The 17,081-nt window shown below is 43.1% G+C and overlaps 1 protein-coding gene across 1 annotated transcript in view; it reads right to left on the bottom strand.

Moving 5' to 3' along the window:
* Positions 1 to 8,096: 8,096 nt before the first annotated feature.
* The window catches only part of SUSD3 (sushi domain containing 3), a 46,570-nt gene continuing 37,585 nt past the window's right edge, over positions 8,097 to 17,081 (bottom strand). The window contains exons 2-5 of the mRNA XM_042782560.1: positions 14,567 to 14,755; positions 11,998 to 12,145; positions 10,861 to 11,022; positions 8,097 to 8,310 (exon numbers count right to left, since the gene is read on the bottom strand). Of these exons, the coding sequence (XP_042638494.1) occupies positions 8,097 to 8,310; positions 10,861 to 11,022; positions 11,998 to 12,145; positions 14,567 to 14,755 (713 nt within the window). The remainder of the gene's footprint in view (positions 8,311 to 10,860; positions 11,023 to 11,997; positions 12,146 to 14,566; positions 14,756 to 17,081) is intronic.

Raw genomic sequence — 17,081 nt, 5'->3', positions numbered from 1 at the left:
GCTGAATTCTACCAAAGATTTAAAGAATAAATAGTAATTCTCTACAAACACTTCTGAAAAACAGAAGAGAAGGGACTAGTCTTCAACTCATTCTATGAGGCCAGTATTACTCTGATACCAAAACTAGACAAAGACATCATAAGTAAAGAAAACTACAGACAAGTATCTTTTATGAATATGGACACCACCACCAACGCCCCCCCAAAAAAAGAATCATCACCAAATACAAGCAAACTGAATTCAGCAACATATGTTGTTATTGTTATTATTGTTAGGTGTCATTGGGTTGGCGCTGACCCTATGTACAACAGAATGAAACACTGCCTGGTCCAGTGCCAGCTTCACAATCTTTGCTATACCTGAGCCCATTGTTGCAGGCACTGTGTCATCTCGTTGAGGGCCTTCCCCTTTTTTGTTGACCCTCCACTTTCCCAAGCAAGATATCCTTCTCCAGGGAATGGTCCCTTCTGACAACAAGACCAAAGTAGGTTAGACAAAGTCTGGCTGTTCTCACTTCCAAGGAGCATTCCGGCTGCACTACTTCCAGGACAGATTTGTTAGTTCTAATGGAAGTCCATGGTACTTTCAGTATTCTTCACCAACACCAAACTCAAAAGCATCAACTCTTCTTCAGTCTTCCTCATACATTGCCCAGCTTTCACAGGCATATGAGGTGATCAAAAATATCATGGCTTGGGTTAGGCGTACCTTAGTCTTCAAGGAGATAACTTTGCTCTTCAGTACTTTAAAGAGGTCTTTTGCAGAAGTATTGCCCAGTGAAATATGTCATTTGATTTCCTGACCACAGTTTCCACTGGTGTTGACTGTGGAATCAAGTAATATGGAATCTTGGACAACATCAATCTTTTCTCCATTTATTGTGATGCTGTTTACTGGTTTGGTTGTGAGGATTTTCATTTTCTTTATGTTGAGATGTAATCCATACTGTAAATTGCTGTCTAATTTTCATCAATAACTGCTTCAAGTCATCTTCACTTTAGGAGGCAAAGTTGTGTCATCTGCATATTGCAGGTTGTTAATGAGTATTCCTCCAATCCTGATGCCATGTTCTTTTCATAGAGTCTAGTTTTTCAGATTATCTGCTCAGTGTATAGAATAAGTATGGTGAAAGGTTGTATCCAACTCTGATGCACTCCTTTCCTGATTTTAAACCATGCAGTATCCCCTTGTTCTGTTCAAATGACAGCCTCCTGGTCTATGTACAGGTTCCTCATGAGCACAATTAAGTGTTCTGGAATTCCCATTCTTCTCAATGCTATCCATAATGTTATGGATCCACACAATTGAATACTTTTGTATAGTCAATAAAACACAAGTAAACATCTTTCTGGTATTCATTGCTTTCAGCGAAGATCCATCTGATATCAGCAATGATATCCTTCATTCCACATCCTCTTCTGAATCCAGCTGGCATTTCTGGAAGTTCTCTGTCAATATACTGCTGCAATCATTTTTGAATTATCTTCAATAAGATTTTACTTGTGTGTGGTATTAACAATACTGTTTGATAATTTCCATATTCTGTGGGATCACCTTTCTTTGGAATGGGTACAGATATGGATCTCTTCCAGTCAGTTGGCCAGGTAGCTGTCTTCCAAATTTCTTGGTATGAACAAGTGCGCGCCTCCAGAACAGCATCAGTTTGTGGAAACATCTCACTGGGTATTTCAACAATTCCTGGAGTCTTGTTCTTTGCCATTTCCTTCAGGGAAGCTTTGACTTCTTCCTCCAGTACCACTGGTTCTTGATCATATGCCACCTCCTGAAATGAAACACTGACCAATTCTTTTTGGTACAGGGATGTGATAGTGTGTCAACTTGGCTTCCCCCACTACTAAAAAGGAGGCACAACATCTGGTGGGCCTCTTTGGATTTTGGAGGCAACATATCCCTCTTTTGGGTGTGTTGCTGCAGTCTGTTTATCAAGTGACTTGGAAAGCTGCTAGTTTTGAGTAGGGCCCAGAAAAACAGAGGGCTCTGCAACAGATTCAGGCTGCAGGGCAGGCTGCTCTGCCATTTGGGCCATATGATCCAGCTGATCCAATGGTGCTTGATGTCTGTAGTAGACAGAGATGCTGTTTGGAGTCTTTGGCAGGTCCCTATTGGTGAATCACAATGCAGACCCTTGGGATTTTAGAACAAAGCCCTGCCATCCTCTGCAAATAACTACTCTCTTTTTGAGAAACAGGTTTTAGTTTGTTATTGGGTTTTAGTAGAGACTGAATGCCTAATCGCGGGCCACCAAGTCACCATGAGGCCTGAGCTGCCCATCATGAATTGAGTGTTGTCTGACCCACAGAGTCATAAAATTGGATGTGCACAGCAGCACTCCATCATTAAATGGAAGTGGTATATCAGAGATAGGGCTCCAGCAGGACCTGAAGGCACAAATAAGTTGCATGAGGAAGTGGCCCAAATACCTATGGTCTCCATTCCAGTCACATTACCTTCCTTCTCCCAGTCTGTGCCTATGGCCTCATGGGGAGTTCCTGATGATCAGTTGACTGAGGAAGAGAAAACTCTTGCCTGGTTTATAGATGGTTCTGCGTGATTTGCAGGCACCACTCGAAAGTGGACAGCAGCAGCACTGCAGCCCCTTTCTGGGACTTTTTTGAAGGGCAGTGGTGAAGGGAAATCTTCCCAATGGGCAGAACTTTGAGCCATGCATATGGCTGTTCCCTTTGCATGGAATAAGAAATGGCCAGATGTGTGATTATATGCAGATTCATGGGGCTGTGGCTAATGGCTTGGCTAGGACTTGGAAGGAGCATTGTTCTTCCTTGTAGGCATATGGATATTATCATATTACTGACAGCATTGTACTTCAGAATAGATCTTGAAACATTCTTTGTGACAATGAATGCCATGCTATTCATCTTCAATTTGTCATTCTTGGCATAGTAGATCATATGGTTGTCTGATTCAAAATGGCCAAAATCAGTCCATTTTAGCTCACTTATGCCTAGGACATCGATCTTTTCCATTTTCTCTTCCATTTCATTTTTGACAACTTCCAAATTTCTTAGATACATACTCTGTACATTCCATGTTCCAATTATTAATGGATGTTTGCAGCTGTTTTTTTCTCATTTTGAGTTGTGCCAACATATATATAGCAGTATATACAAAGAATTCTACACTATAACCAAATGGGGTTTACCCCGTGGATCCAAGGGAACTTCCTCAATCTGATAAAGAGCATTTTAAAAAATACCATACCTAATATCACACTAAATGGTGAAAGACTGGATGCTTTCTTCCTGAGACCAAGAACAAGACAAGGATATCCACTCCCACCACTTCTATTCAACATTGTACTGGAGAATATAGTCAGGGTAACTAGGCAAGAAAAAAAAAATGCATTCAGATTGGAAAGGTAAAAGTAAATCTCTATTCACAGATGACATGATCTTCCTTATAGGAAATCCTAAGAAATCCACTAAAAACTATTATGACTAATAAATGAGTTCAGCAACTTTGCAGGACACAGATCAATTAAAAAAAAAAAAATCAATCGTATTTCTATGCACCTGCAGTGAACAATCCAAAAAATGAAATTAAGAAAACAATTCCATTCACAATAGCATAAAAAAGAATTAAATATTTAGAAATACATTTAACAGTAGAAGTATAAAACTTTCACTCTGAAAACCATAAAATATGGTTTAAAGAAATTAAAGGTCTAGATAAATGGGGAAAAAAATCCCATGTTCATGGACTGAAGACTTAACATTGTTAAAATGTCAGTACTCTCCAAACTGATCTACAGAGTCAACATAATTCCTATCAGAATCCCAGCTGACTTTTTTGTACAAATTGCCAAGCTGATTCTAAAATTCATACAAATTGCAAGAAACCTAGAATAGCCAAAATAATCCTGAAAAAGAAGAATGAAGTAGCTTCAAGGACTCACATACACTGATGTCAAAACTTAGAACAAAGCAGTAAAAAGTAATAAAATAGAAGTTATAAAAACCACCTCTTGTTACTCATGTATGTCTATATGCATAGTTATCTATGGACAAAGTTAACATGAACATCACTGGGAGTAGGACTGGAAGGATAGGAGACATAGTCATATTTTTTATATAATTTCTTTTAAAAGTAACTGGGTTAAAAATGTGATTGTGATAGTTAAAAGTTTGTCTGTAAATTTTTTGTACTCCTTCCATCTAGATGTGGAGTCTAGTTCCCCTCCCACTTATTATGGGTTGGGCTTTATCCTTTTCTGGGAGGTTGCAGGCTGATTTTATAAAATTACAAGGGTGAATTAAAGGTAAAACATTTTACCTTTATCATTATCAAAATTTGTTATTAAAAATTTTATAGTAAATGGAGCTCTAATGGCATAGTGGATTTTGGCTGCTAACTGGAAGGTTGGTGGTTCAAACTCACCAGCTGTGCTGTGGGAGGAAGATGAAGCAATTTACTTACATAAATATTTACAGCCTTGGAAACCCAATATGGGTCTCTAGGGAGCTCTGGTAGCATAGTGTCTAAGGCACTTGACTGCTAACCAGAAGGCTGGCGGTTCAAACCCACCAGCCACTCCCTGGAAGGAAGGTTGGGCAATCTACTTCTGTAGTGATACTGCCTCGGAAACCCAAGGAGGGGTCGCTAGGAGTCGGGTCTGACTCAACGGCACATAACAACAACAACAACTCAGTGGCAGTGGGTTTATAGTAAATGGAAGGAAAAACTAAAAGTACTGCTGAAAGAGAGCATCAGGCACTGGCAGATCAGGGTCACATAAGTAAATGTGGAGGGAAGTTAGGTTGGGAAGGTCTGAAGCATACATTTACAAATATACCGGAACTCCCAAACATGGGTAAGGTCATACTCTGGGATGGGGTGATCTCTATTTTTAATAGAATGCAGCTGAAGTGACCTTGTGTGACTTCCCAGGCCAAGTCATAAAAGGCAATGTAGCTTCTACCTGGCACCTGCACTTGGGACTCTCACCACTGGAACCCAGCCACCATGTTGTGTATATGTATGCCACGCCATACATATGGTGGCAACCATATGTGGTGTTCTGACCAACATACCCCATGAGATCTCAGCTGCAAGCAGCAACCACTAGACAAGTGAGTGAACTGGCCTTTGCTATAACCGCAGCACACGTTACTACCTGACTGCAACCACCATGAAACATGCTGAATAAGAATCCCTTAGCTGAGCCCAGTCAAGCCCAGAGCCCTGAGAGGTAATAGTAGATGACTACTTTTATGCCACTAGGATTTAAGATTTTCTTACACAAGTATAAAACATTGAGACAGTTGTGGGGAACATCAAGTTCAATTGGCATAACATACAAAAACATTGTTCTACATCCTATTTTGGTGAGTAGTAAATAGGGTCTTAAAAGCTTGTAAGTGGCCATCTAAAATGCAACAATTAGTCTCTCCTTGTCCAGAGCAAAGAAGAATGAAGGAAACCAAAGATACATATAAATAATTAGTCCAAGGGATTAGTGGATCATGCAAACTTCAGCCTATATGACCCTGAGACCAGAACTAGATGGTGCCCGGCTACCACTGTCAACCACTTGGAAAGGGATCAAAATAGATCCTGGATAGAGTGGGAAAAAATTGTGGAACAACAAAAACATTGTTCTACATCCTACTTTGGAGAGTAGCTACTGGGATCTTAAAAGGTTGCAAGCAACAATCTAGATGCAATGTTGGGTATCACCTCATCCAGAGCAAAGTAGAATGAAGAAAACCAAAGACACATGGAAGCAATTAGTCCAAGGGACTGGTACACCATGCAACCCTCAGCCTATGTGACTATGAGACCAGAAGAACTAGATAGTGCCCAGCTACCACTGTCAAGCACTTGGAGGGGGATCTATGTAGATCCTGGATAGAGTGGGAGAACAATGTGGAACAAAACACAAAATCATAAAGAAAAAAAAAAGGACCAGGTTTACTGGTCTGTTAGAGCCTGGTGAAACCCCTGTGACTATGGCCCCTAGCTTCCCTTCAGGTCTGGAATTGAACCCACTCCTGTGGCTTCCAGCCAAATAAAAGCCCAGCATATGGGCTGAACATTTACATTAGGTAGATACACTCTTTGGAGAGATGAATCATGGGAGAATAGAAGGGCTGTGTATGCGCAGGGAAACAGGTTGGGGGGCAGGAGTGCATGGGAAGGAAGGACACAAAGAAGAGGTAACTATGGGGAGGAAGTGGAAAGAGAGCTGTTGCATTGTAGGAAATTGCAGTCAATGCCATGAGACAAAGTGTATGTGAACTGCTGTATGGAAAATGAATTTGCTCTGTAAACTTTAACCCAAATCACAATATATTTATTTATTTTTAAATGTGGAACAAAACTCAAAATCATAAAAAAGGCAGGATCTTTGGTCTGATAGAGACTGGTGAAACCCCAGAGACTATGGTCCCTAATTACCGTCTGTGCCTGAAATTGAGCTCACTCCCATGACTTCCAGCCAAAAAGTAGACAGTTGTATAAGGTGAACATTTACACCAGATGGATATACTCCTTAGAACAATCAACCTTGGGAGATCAGAAGGGTAGTATTTGCGCAGGAAGATAGTTCAGAGGGTGGGAATGCACAGGAAAGAAGGACATACATGGAAAAGGTAATCACAGGGAGGAATTGGGAAGACAGCTGTTACATTATGGGGACTGCAATATCATGGAACAAAATGAATTTGCTCTGTAAACTTTCACCCAAATAACAATTTTTTTTTTTTTCTTTAAATGGAAGAAACGAAAGGTCCTCTGTGAGCTGGCTGCTGAAGAGAGGTAGATGGAGAAGGTACAAAAAGCAAAGCAGAAAAGCAGTGAGAGTAGCAGTTCCCTAGGACTGCTTAGTTCTTGGCAGCTTTCCAGATCTAGTTCCTGGTCGCACTTCTTTTTAATTTTTGTGATTTGTGTGAAAGTTTACAGAGAAAATTCATTTTCCACACAGCAGTTCATACACATTTTGTTTCATGACATTGACTGCAATTCCCAACAATGTAACAGTTCTCTTCCCACTTCCTGTAGTTACCTCTTCCCTGTCCTTTTTTCCTATACATTCCTACCTCCTGAGCTATCTTTCTGTGCAAATACTGCTCTTCTGTTCTCCCATGATTGATCATTATAAGGAGTATATCTACCTGGTATAAATGTTCACCCCATATGCCTATCTATTATTTGACTGGAAGCCACAGGTGTGAGTTCAACCTGAATGGTAACTAGGGATCATATTCTCGGGGGGTCTCACCAGTCTCTTTCAGACTAGTAAACCTGGTCTTTTTTATGATTTTGAATTCTGTTCCACATTGTTCTTCTACTCTATCCAGGATCTCCTATACTGATCCTTTCTGAGTGGTTGACAGTGATAGCCAGACACCATCTAGCTCTTCTGTTATCATGGGCATATAAGTAGAGGTTCACATGGTCTACTAAGTAGTCCCTTGGATGAATTGTTTCCACATATGTTGTTTTTCTTCATTCTTCTTTGCTTTGGATGAGGAGAGACTCATTGTTGTATCTAGTGCATCTATCTTTATAATAAACTCTTTACTCTAAAAAAAATGAAACAGTGATTTTTACATTTGTGTTTTTCAATATTAGAAATATAATTATTTTATTTCATACCCTCACCCTCTACTTGATAGATAATGGATGCAGAATCCTACATGAGTCCCTGCTTAGAAGCAGAATATCTTGCTGAAGAAGATGCTAAGTTTTAGAACAGCCATTTGTAATTTCTGAAAAAGAAGTTTATTGCTGTTTTTTTTGTCTGTTATGCAAAACTATATTTTCTAAAAATGTCTCCCAGTCTCTCTAAGGGAACCGAGGTAAGCAGGAGGCTACAGCTGGTGTGTTCTTCAGCAATGGCTTTGAGGAAGCATATCTATAACAATGATTACAGCCAGGCTCCCTTAGGACAGAGCACTCCCACTGAGGTCCCCAGTCTCTGGTGTCAGCTCAGTTTCAGTGACACCACTTTTCCATTTAGACACACTTGGAAACCAGATCGCAGGCTCGTGAGATGGACCTCAACCTCCAGGTCTTGTGTGCGCTGGGCTGGCAGGCATTGGTTGTGACTTTCTTGGTTACCCTGGGATGTTTGCTGCTGCCTGTCCTGGCATTCCTGGGGTGGGTCCAGCAGGCAGAGTCTGTGCAGGGTTATCTATGTGCACCATCACCTGGGTGTGGGGTAAGCTGGAAGAGATGCTGGGGCTCAGAGCACCAGGCTCAGGGATCCAAGGGTCCTTATCCATGCTGTGGCCCATGCTGGCCAGCTCTCTGGTGCTTTCACCATAGTCTCTGTGGGGAGATGAGGTGTGAGCTGTAGGAAGAGTGGGTGGGGTGGGCTTACTGCCATCTTCCCAGGTGCCAGGGTTGGGACCTTCCATGGAGCTGGGCAGATGGGCTGGTCCCAGGACCCTCTAACCTCTCATCTTCCAGTCAACTGTCTTATGGTAGACTGGCACCTCAATGGCCCACCACTCCCAACCGTCAGAAAGATCAGGTGGGACCATCACACACCAGCCTGTGTGTGGGGTAGGGTATTGGTTCAGGAGAATGAAAAAGTGTACACCTGGTGCACCCTGGTTCTGGAGCAGCACCTGGGTATGGGGCAGTCACTGGGTACAGGGAAGCCCCTTGGTATTGAACAACTGTTGACCTCGCTTCCACTCAGGCTGTGTGCATTCTCCTGTCCCATCATCCCAACCACAAACAGACTCCAGAATTTGTACCAGGCCCAGATCAGCTGAGCCTGCCAAGGGATCAATGATGACTAAGACTCCTCCTTGCCTAGTGGTGGGACCTGACCCAGAGGAAGGGCCAGTGTCTTTGCACATGGCCCAGCCCGGTCATGCCCAGCCCTAATTAGGCATGGCCCCACACTGGCAGGTTCAGCTGACTATAATTGCACTTTCCCACTAGATTAGGGCTCTTCCAACTTGGATGTGTTTGTAAACAGCTGTAGACTTTTCTGCTGTCCTTCAGGAGTGTTTATGGGCTGTTGGACTTTCCAAGGACATTATGTCTCTTGATCAAAATGCCTGAAAGCTCCTAAAAGGAGTAGCACCTTATAAGCATCTTGGCAGTGGCAGAGGCAGTTACCAGGGGCTGGGCATGAGTTAGGGACAGGTCTCAGGAACACTGGTTCCTCCCTCTTAGCCTGAGAAAGGGCTTCTCTGGCATGTAAAAGGGGGCTTCACTATTTCCCAGCCTGGACCCTGTAGGGGCTGTGGGCTTCAATGAGCAGGGCTGCTCTCCTTCCTGAGGGTGGGAAGGGGCTTTTTGAGGTTCATGTGAAGAAAGGAAGCTTAAGAAAGCTTTGACTGCTAACCAGAAGGCTGGCAGTTCAAACCCACCAGCCACTCCTCGGAAGGAAGGATGAGCAATCTACTTCCTTAGTGATACTGCCTTGGAAACCCAAGGAGGGGTCGCTATGAGTCGAATCTGACTTGATGGGAGTGCATTTGTTTTTGTTGCGCTGCTACCAGGGTTCTGGTGGCAACTGGGTAAGGACATGCTTTTGTGAGACTTAGCACCAGGCTGATAACTCATGACCAATACCTAGCCTGGGCTTCCAAACATGCTCCTCACGTGGAGAAGGGCTAATCTTGGAGAAGGGCTGGCTGTTGGGCTGAGCAGAAGTACTAGATGAGCCTGGAGCATCTTACGCAAGAAAGGAAGTGCTTAGAGAATGACGGGACATATCAGGAGGACACAGGCAAAGCGTAACAGACTTCTACTGGTAAAAGAACAGAGTGAAAAAAAAAAAAAGAATTGTGCTTCAAAGTAATTGGGGGGAGTGGTCAAGGACATGGCTTGGTCATGAATTGGTCATTGATGAAACTGAGACAGGATATCACTACACTCTTCTATTTTTGTGTTCTTGTGACATTTTCCCAAAACAAAGTTTTTAGAAAGTGCATCCATGAGTTCACAGTGATACAAAAATGACAATAAAACAAAATAACAATAAAAAAGGAGGAAAAAAAGCCGAAGAGTTCATCCTCATTTCTTATGGCAGGAATGGCAGAATTACAGCATCACCATTTTGCAAACCCATAGGACAATCCAAGGATCATCCATGGATATGAGGCTCAGAGGCTGCAGGAGCAGAAGTCATCCCACTCAGAGTCACTTCTTAGTCACCCAGCAACAGAGTGCTCTGGAGGATATGCCTTACGTGCCCCAGATATCAGAATCAGTATAGCTCATCAAAGGCTCCTGATACCTGTGCCTTTGAAGAGATGAACTGATGCACAGGACACACGTCATCTGCAAAACCCTCATGCAGGGAATGCACATTTGAATCTGAACAATGGAGTCCAGATAGACCCGCACTTCCCCTGTGCACGTCCCGTTGGAGACTCCATACCAGTGCATGAGAGACCAAAGAGCCAGACACCTGACTAATAAGCTGCATGTGATCCTGGATGGACCCCGGACCACAGCATACAAACACACATTTAAAGCTACTCATGACATTGACTACCACATAGTCCCTATGGTTCAGAAAAAAAATTTATATATACATATATGAAAGAAAGATAGAAGGGGGGAGGGAGAGAGGGAGAAGAGAATATGGCAGAATCTTTTTAGCTGCTGAGTCCAGGTAAAGGAATCAGGAGATGCATGTGTTGAGTGTACCTATTCTTCTATATTGATTTGAATTCTCAAAATAAAAAATGGTGGGGGGTAGTTTTGGGTGCTAGAAATGTTGAGGTAAGGATAGACCCAGAAGGACCCTTAGCCCCTGCCTTGGAGGGGTGAGTCTGACTTGCAGCAGGGTGAGGTCCTAGCTCTTAGGCCCCAGAATAGCCACCCCCATAACCGCCAGGCTGCTGTGCTCACGTGGTGAAGCAGTGGTTGTCATGTGCCTGCATGGTAGCTTCCCCTAAGTGGGGCTGGCTCCTGGGGTGGCTGTTGTTGTTGTTGAGTCCTTTGAGGCCAAGATAGGCAGCCTGTACTGTTTCCAGGTCCTCCCCTCTAAGCTGGTACCACAGCTGGGCTGTTCTGGATGAGAAAGTAAAGAACATTCAACACACAGCATCTCCAGGATGTGGACCAGCAATGCCACAGGCTTCACACAGCCCCAAGGCTCTGTGCACATTTGTGGATATCCTCTGAAAGGACCAGGAATGGAATACTACAGGGCGTCTCTGTAGCACAAAAGCCAAGGAACATGGCTATGTCCCAATAAACCTTTATTTACAAATACAGGTGGCAGGCCAGATTCTACCTGTGGGCTATGGTTAATCAACCCTTGTTTACAGTGTGATTGAATGATGCCACGTGAAGTACGTGGGTGTCCACAGCACCTGAATGACTCTTAAATATGTCAGGTGCAGATGGTATGTATGCACAGGTTGAAGGATAATAAACAATTTGCCTGTGCATCCCAGTGAAATGAGGCTACTCTGACTTTGGAGTTTATTCACTGCTCAGGTTTTCTTTATGGTCCCACAACACATGTGCATGTTCCTGAACAGGGTGTCTGGTTTCCATGTCCATCAGCAGCCTTGCTCACAGGTGGGGCTGCTGGGTCTCCATGTACAGCATGATGCCAAGCCTGCCAACTGCAACAGCACACACCCCAATTCTGCCAGCTCAGGACTAGACACCACCCCTTTGCCAGTCCCTTGCAGGCCAGCTGCTCAGCAGTGACAGGCAGCCCACAGGACTTATAAACCAACTAGACTGAACAGACATCTGTACAACACTCTACCCAACAACAACAGAATACATATTCTTCTCAAGCATATATAGAACATTTACCAGGATAGATCGCATGCTAGGCCATATGCATATGATCTACCAAACATGGCCAGGGTATTTCCTATAACATACTTCTCTCCTAGGAGCATGGACACCAAGAAGGCTGCAGAACTCAAGGCTGTAGGCCCGTTTCACAGGGAAGACCCAAGGCCTGGAGAGCTTAGGACATCCTCCACAACTCTCCCCATCCTTACCCTGTGGGCCAGGCTGTACCTGTCAGAGCGCTGCTGCTCTGCCCGCTTCACACACTTCATTAGGCAGCAGGTGAGGAAGGCCATGGACATGAGCAGGATGATGGCACAGCTGACAATGGAGGCAATCACAGCTACCCTGAAGCCGAAGGTCTCAGATGGGAGCACAGCTGTTAGGGAGACATGCACCAACCCCTGGGCAGGCTTGCCCAAGCCTGCCTGGGCCTGAGGTTAGACTCAGACTGGCCTCAGGGAGCTTGTTCTGAGACAGAACCAAAGGTTTCTATAAACTGTTACTGTGGGTAGGGTTAGCAGGGAAGATTCCCCCCGAGAAGGGACCATTTTTGGAGGGTTTGTGGAGGTCATGCAGGAGTTTGTAGAATGGAAAATTGAAAGGCTCTGATGGGAGGTCAGAGTGATGGTCTCACTCACTCCCACCAACTGGAATCTTGGTTGAGAAGCAGAGGAAGGGTGGAACCACCAAGACCAGATGGCAGCAGCCATCATCATTGACAAAGACTTACCTGGCCTAGGGTCTGAGTTTCCACAATGCTCTGAGCTGGCAAAACTCTTCAGTGCCTACATGCCTTGTCAGGTCAGTTTCCAAGAAGGAATAAAACCAAGAAAAATGGCCAGGCTTTGAGGTTAAATAGCATTGTTGGTTTGAAACCTGCTTTGTCATGTATTAGCTATGTGACCTCAGCTATGTGTTAACAACTAGGGTCTATCAGGTTCTAAGGGATGTTCTGTGAAAAAAAGGAACTGGGATTCCAATTTGAACAACACTATATACTCTATTTCCAGTGGTGAGCACTGCTCATGTCCCCTAATACTCATTTTCTCTTGTATCTTAGCTGGACATTGGTCAATCAGAATGAAGAGTACATTTCCCAGCCTCCCTTGAAGCAGCCTGTGGCCATATGACCATAGTACAACCAGTAAGAGAAAGTGATGTGGAACAACTTCCAAGGACTTTTCTTAAGACATTGCCCTTTGGCCTGCCTCTTCACCCTGAAACACAGATGCTGCATCTTGGATCATAAAGTTGATCCAAAGCCACAAGACAAAAGGGTCCTGAGTCCCCATTATTGTGGAGCACTATAGAAGCCTAGGACTGCCCATCTTGAGGCTTATGGGTAATAAAAAGTTTCACCTTGCTTAATCTCGTTTGTTTTTTTTCTTTAATTATGATTTGGGTGAAAGTTTACAGAGCAAATACATTTTCCACACAACAGTTCATTCACATTTTATTTCATGAGATTGACTGCAATCCCCATAATGTAACAGCACTCTTCCCACTTCCTCCCTGTGGTTACCTCTTCCCTGTGTCCTTCTTTCCTATGCATTCCTGCCCCTGAGCTATCTTCCTCTGCAAATACTGCCCTTCTGATCTTCCAAAACTGACTATTCTAAGGAATGTACCTACCTAGCATACATATTCACCTTATATGCTTATCTATTGTTTGGCTGGAAGCCATGGGAGTGAGTTCAATTCCAGGCCCAAAGGGTGACTAGTCACTTTAGTCTCAGGGGTTTTACAAGGCTCTATCAGACCAATAAGCCTTGTCTTTTTTTTTTTTAAATGATTTTGAGTTTTGTTCCATATTTTCCTCCCACTGTATTCAGGATCTCCCACACTGATCATTATCCAAGTGGTTAAGCTCCTATTCTTTGGCTTCTGTATCTCTTGGAAGCCAATCCTAACAAACACCTCCATTCTCAGAGATTTATATACCACACAAGCATTTTAAAGGCTCCCAGAAGTCCTGTAGCCTATAAGCTCAGCATTTTCCAAACTATAGTAACTAAGGAGCCCTTTTTTATGCACAATACACATCAAAGTCTCATGGTTCACTTTGGAAAACGCCATCCACGGCATTCAACAGTTATTATCTCATCTCAACCTTCAATATTCTGTATAAACAAACCAAAAGCCAAATGCATTGCCATCAAATTGATTCTGACTCATAGCAATCCTATAGGGTACAGTAGAACTGCCTCATAGGATTTCAAGACTATAAATCTGTATGGAAGTAGACTGCCACATCTCTCTCCCACAGAGCAGCTGGTGGGTTTGAACCATTGACTTTTCAGTTAGCAGCCAAGAGTCAAACCACTGCACCACCAGAACTTCTATACCTTGTAAAACTAGTAAAACTAGAAAACTATCTCCTCCCCTAGACTGAGAGCTGCAGGACTGGAACATGCTGTGGTCCTCTGTGTCACCAATGCATAGAATTCTTTGTATATGGATTGACCTAATGAGTGAAGTAATGAATGAGTGAATATTATCTTCCCCACTTGCCAGATGACAAAGCTCAAGTCCAGACAGTACCAGTAACCTCTTGGAGGGGGCAGGGTGGGTTAGAGGCAGAGTTAGGATTTAGGTCTGGGAGGTTTCCATCACTCCATAAATGTGGCATTCCAACAGGCAGGAGTCATGGCCAAACAAGCTTAGGGATGTGGATCTGAGAGAATCTCAGCTTTTGGCTACATACATACCTGCTGCTCTTTCTCAGGGAACAACTATAGCCACACTGTGGAAAGGATGTAGGGCCACCCACCCGGGGTAGCCACTGTGTGCGCCTTACACTTGCACGAAGGTGTCCCTGATGACCACTCAGCAATGCTCCCCTTCCAGGCACAGGTGATCAGACCAGGCCCTCCCATCTGGTGGCCAGAGGGGCAATGGAACAGCAGCACTGTCCCCACAGAAGTGCCATTGCCACGAAGGACTTGGAAAGTTCCCTGCAGAGGTTGCTTCACTTGAGTGCAGGTGCCTAGAGAAGAAGAGACAGATATGAGGACCCACCTTGGAAGCCCCTTGGGGCAAAGGGCAGGACAAGACCTAGCAGTCAGTCATGGCCCTGAGCAAGGGTAGTGAAGTTCTTGACACAGCCAAGGTACTTTTGTCCATAGGATAAGTGGGCAAGGGAATGGTTCACAGGCCACGTACTACTGTGGGAGAGATTACATAGGGACCAACACAGGTGCGTGGGGAGGGGTAGCCACTCAGTGGGGATAGACCACCAGGAAAGCAACAGAGTAGGGGAAAATAAACTCCAGATCCTCAAAAGATTGTGGATATTGGTTGTCATCAAGTTGATTCTAAGTCATTGCGATACCATGTGTATAGAGTAGAACTGCCTTAGGTTTTTCAAGGCTGTGTGACCTTCAGTAGGAAATTTCCAGGACTGCCTCCTGAGGTATTTCTGTGCAGATTCAAATCACAAACCTTTTGACTAGTAGTGGAATACTTACCCATTTGCACCACTCCCTTAGAAGATTAAGGTGTTAAAAAATAAATCAGGAAGTGTTAGAAGAAATAAAAGCAAATATTTATACAATAATTTTCTAATCATGGCTCCAAAAGCAGAAATCATTTAACATAAAAAAGGGGGGAGAAATTGACAAATTTGAATATACAAAGAGTAAAAAGGAAAAACTTGTTATTGTCTAATAATTAAAAAACAAAACAAAAATTCAGATTAAAAATTAGGAAAAAATATTAAAAGCATAGGACAATGGATCAACAGCATTAATTTATAAAGAGTTCTTACATATCAATCAAAGATGAACATCCAAAGAAAATGCATGAGCAGGAAATTTACAAAAGAAATACAAATGGCCTATAGGCATGAAAAGATGTAGTTACTCTCATAGTAACTGCAAAAATACTAATACAAATGAAGCTAATCTCTGACTCACCTAGTTGGCAAAGATAACAGAAAAATAATGATTACATGGAATGTCAGTAAGAATCTGGGGAGTGAGTCCTCAGATTTGTCTGGTGGAGACTGTATATTGAAATTTCCTGGATGGAGTTTAGTAAAATGTATTAAGAGCTTCAAATTATGTATGCATATGAGATTTAGCCAAAGGAAATAATTAAGAGTCTGCTGCAAAGATTTATATTTCATACCATTCATCTTAGAGCTGTTAAAATCGTGAAAAGTTGGAAATTCCATGTCCATCAGAGTAAGGGACTGGTGTCATAAATAAAGGTAAATCCAAACTGCATAATGCAGTTATAATGATTTTGTCCTTAATTAAAGATAAAGAGAGATGCTTCTAATATAATGAAAGCCACAAAAATTGTTAAGAAATTATAAGGACAGTAGCTGACACTTGTATAGAACTCATTGTGCACTGATGACCATTCTATAGCTTTTCATATGTTCATTCATCCATACAATAGCCTGCCAGGGAGAACTGTCATTATCCCCATTTGTCAGATGAGCAAACTGAGGCATAAGTTCACAGAGACTCAGACCCAAGAAATCAGGCCCCCATCTGTCTTCTTCACTCACACATACACACACATACACACACACCACTTCATGCCCTTTTGGTCTCTGGCTTCTCTCACTCAGGATACTGCATTTGAGAGAGTCAACATGTCCGTGTGTCAGTAGTTGGTTCCTTTCTGCAGCAGAGCAATGTCCCATGGCCTTGTTGGACCTCAGCTAGTTTCTCTACTCTGTGCTAATGGGCATTTGCAAGGTTTCTAGCTTTCGAGGATGCTGATGAAGTTGGTTTGGACATTCTTGATGTTGTCTCCTGATGCCCAATGCAAGATGCTCTTCTAGTATTTATGACTTTTGATAAATGACTATATTACTAGTGCATTGAAGGTAGAAAGGTTTGTCTTGGAGAACAGGGAGAGGTGGTTGTACAGCCTCTGCCCATGGCAAAGACAGACTCCAAGGCAGTTCCATGCTAAAGAGGGACAAGATCATCTTAACGGGTGGGATTTCAGTCCTTTTGCACAGATGAGAAGCCTGAGAAGTGGATGGAGGCAGGGTCCCCAAGTCTGATGGGCACCCTTATTCCATGCTGACCTGACACAACCCTTCACATATCCTCTGCCTTTGATGTCTTCAGTCAGGAACCCCCTGAGTACCAAACATGGCTGTTCAACTGTCCACTCTGCCTAATATGACCATAATGACTCTTTTTTTTATTATTATTAATTTTTTTAAATTTTATTTTGATTTGGGTGAAGATTTACAGAGCAAATTCACTTTTCATATAGCAGTTCACATATACTTTGTCTCATGTCATTGACCAAAATTTACAATACAACAGCTCCCCTCCCACTTCCTC

The sequence above is a fragment of the Orycteropus afer genome, unplaced genomic scaffold, assembly GCF_000298275.1.
Source record: "Orycteropus afer afer isolate SDZICR_OR568_19922 unplaced genomic scaffold, OryAfe1.0 scaffold00368, whole genome shotgun sequence".
NCBI lineage: Eukaryota > Metazoa > Chordata > Mammalia > Tubulidentata > Orycteropodidae > Orycteropus > Orycteropus afer.
The sequence above is the reverse complement of the archived record's forward strand: the minus strand, read 5'-3'. Positions and strand labels throughout refer to the sequence as shown.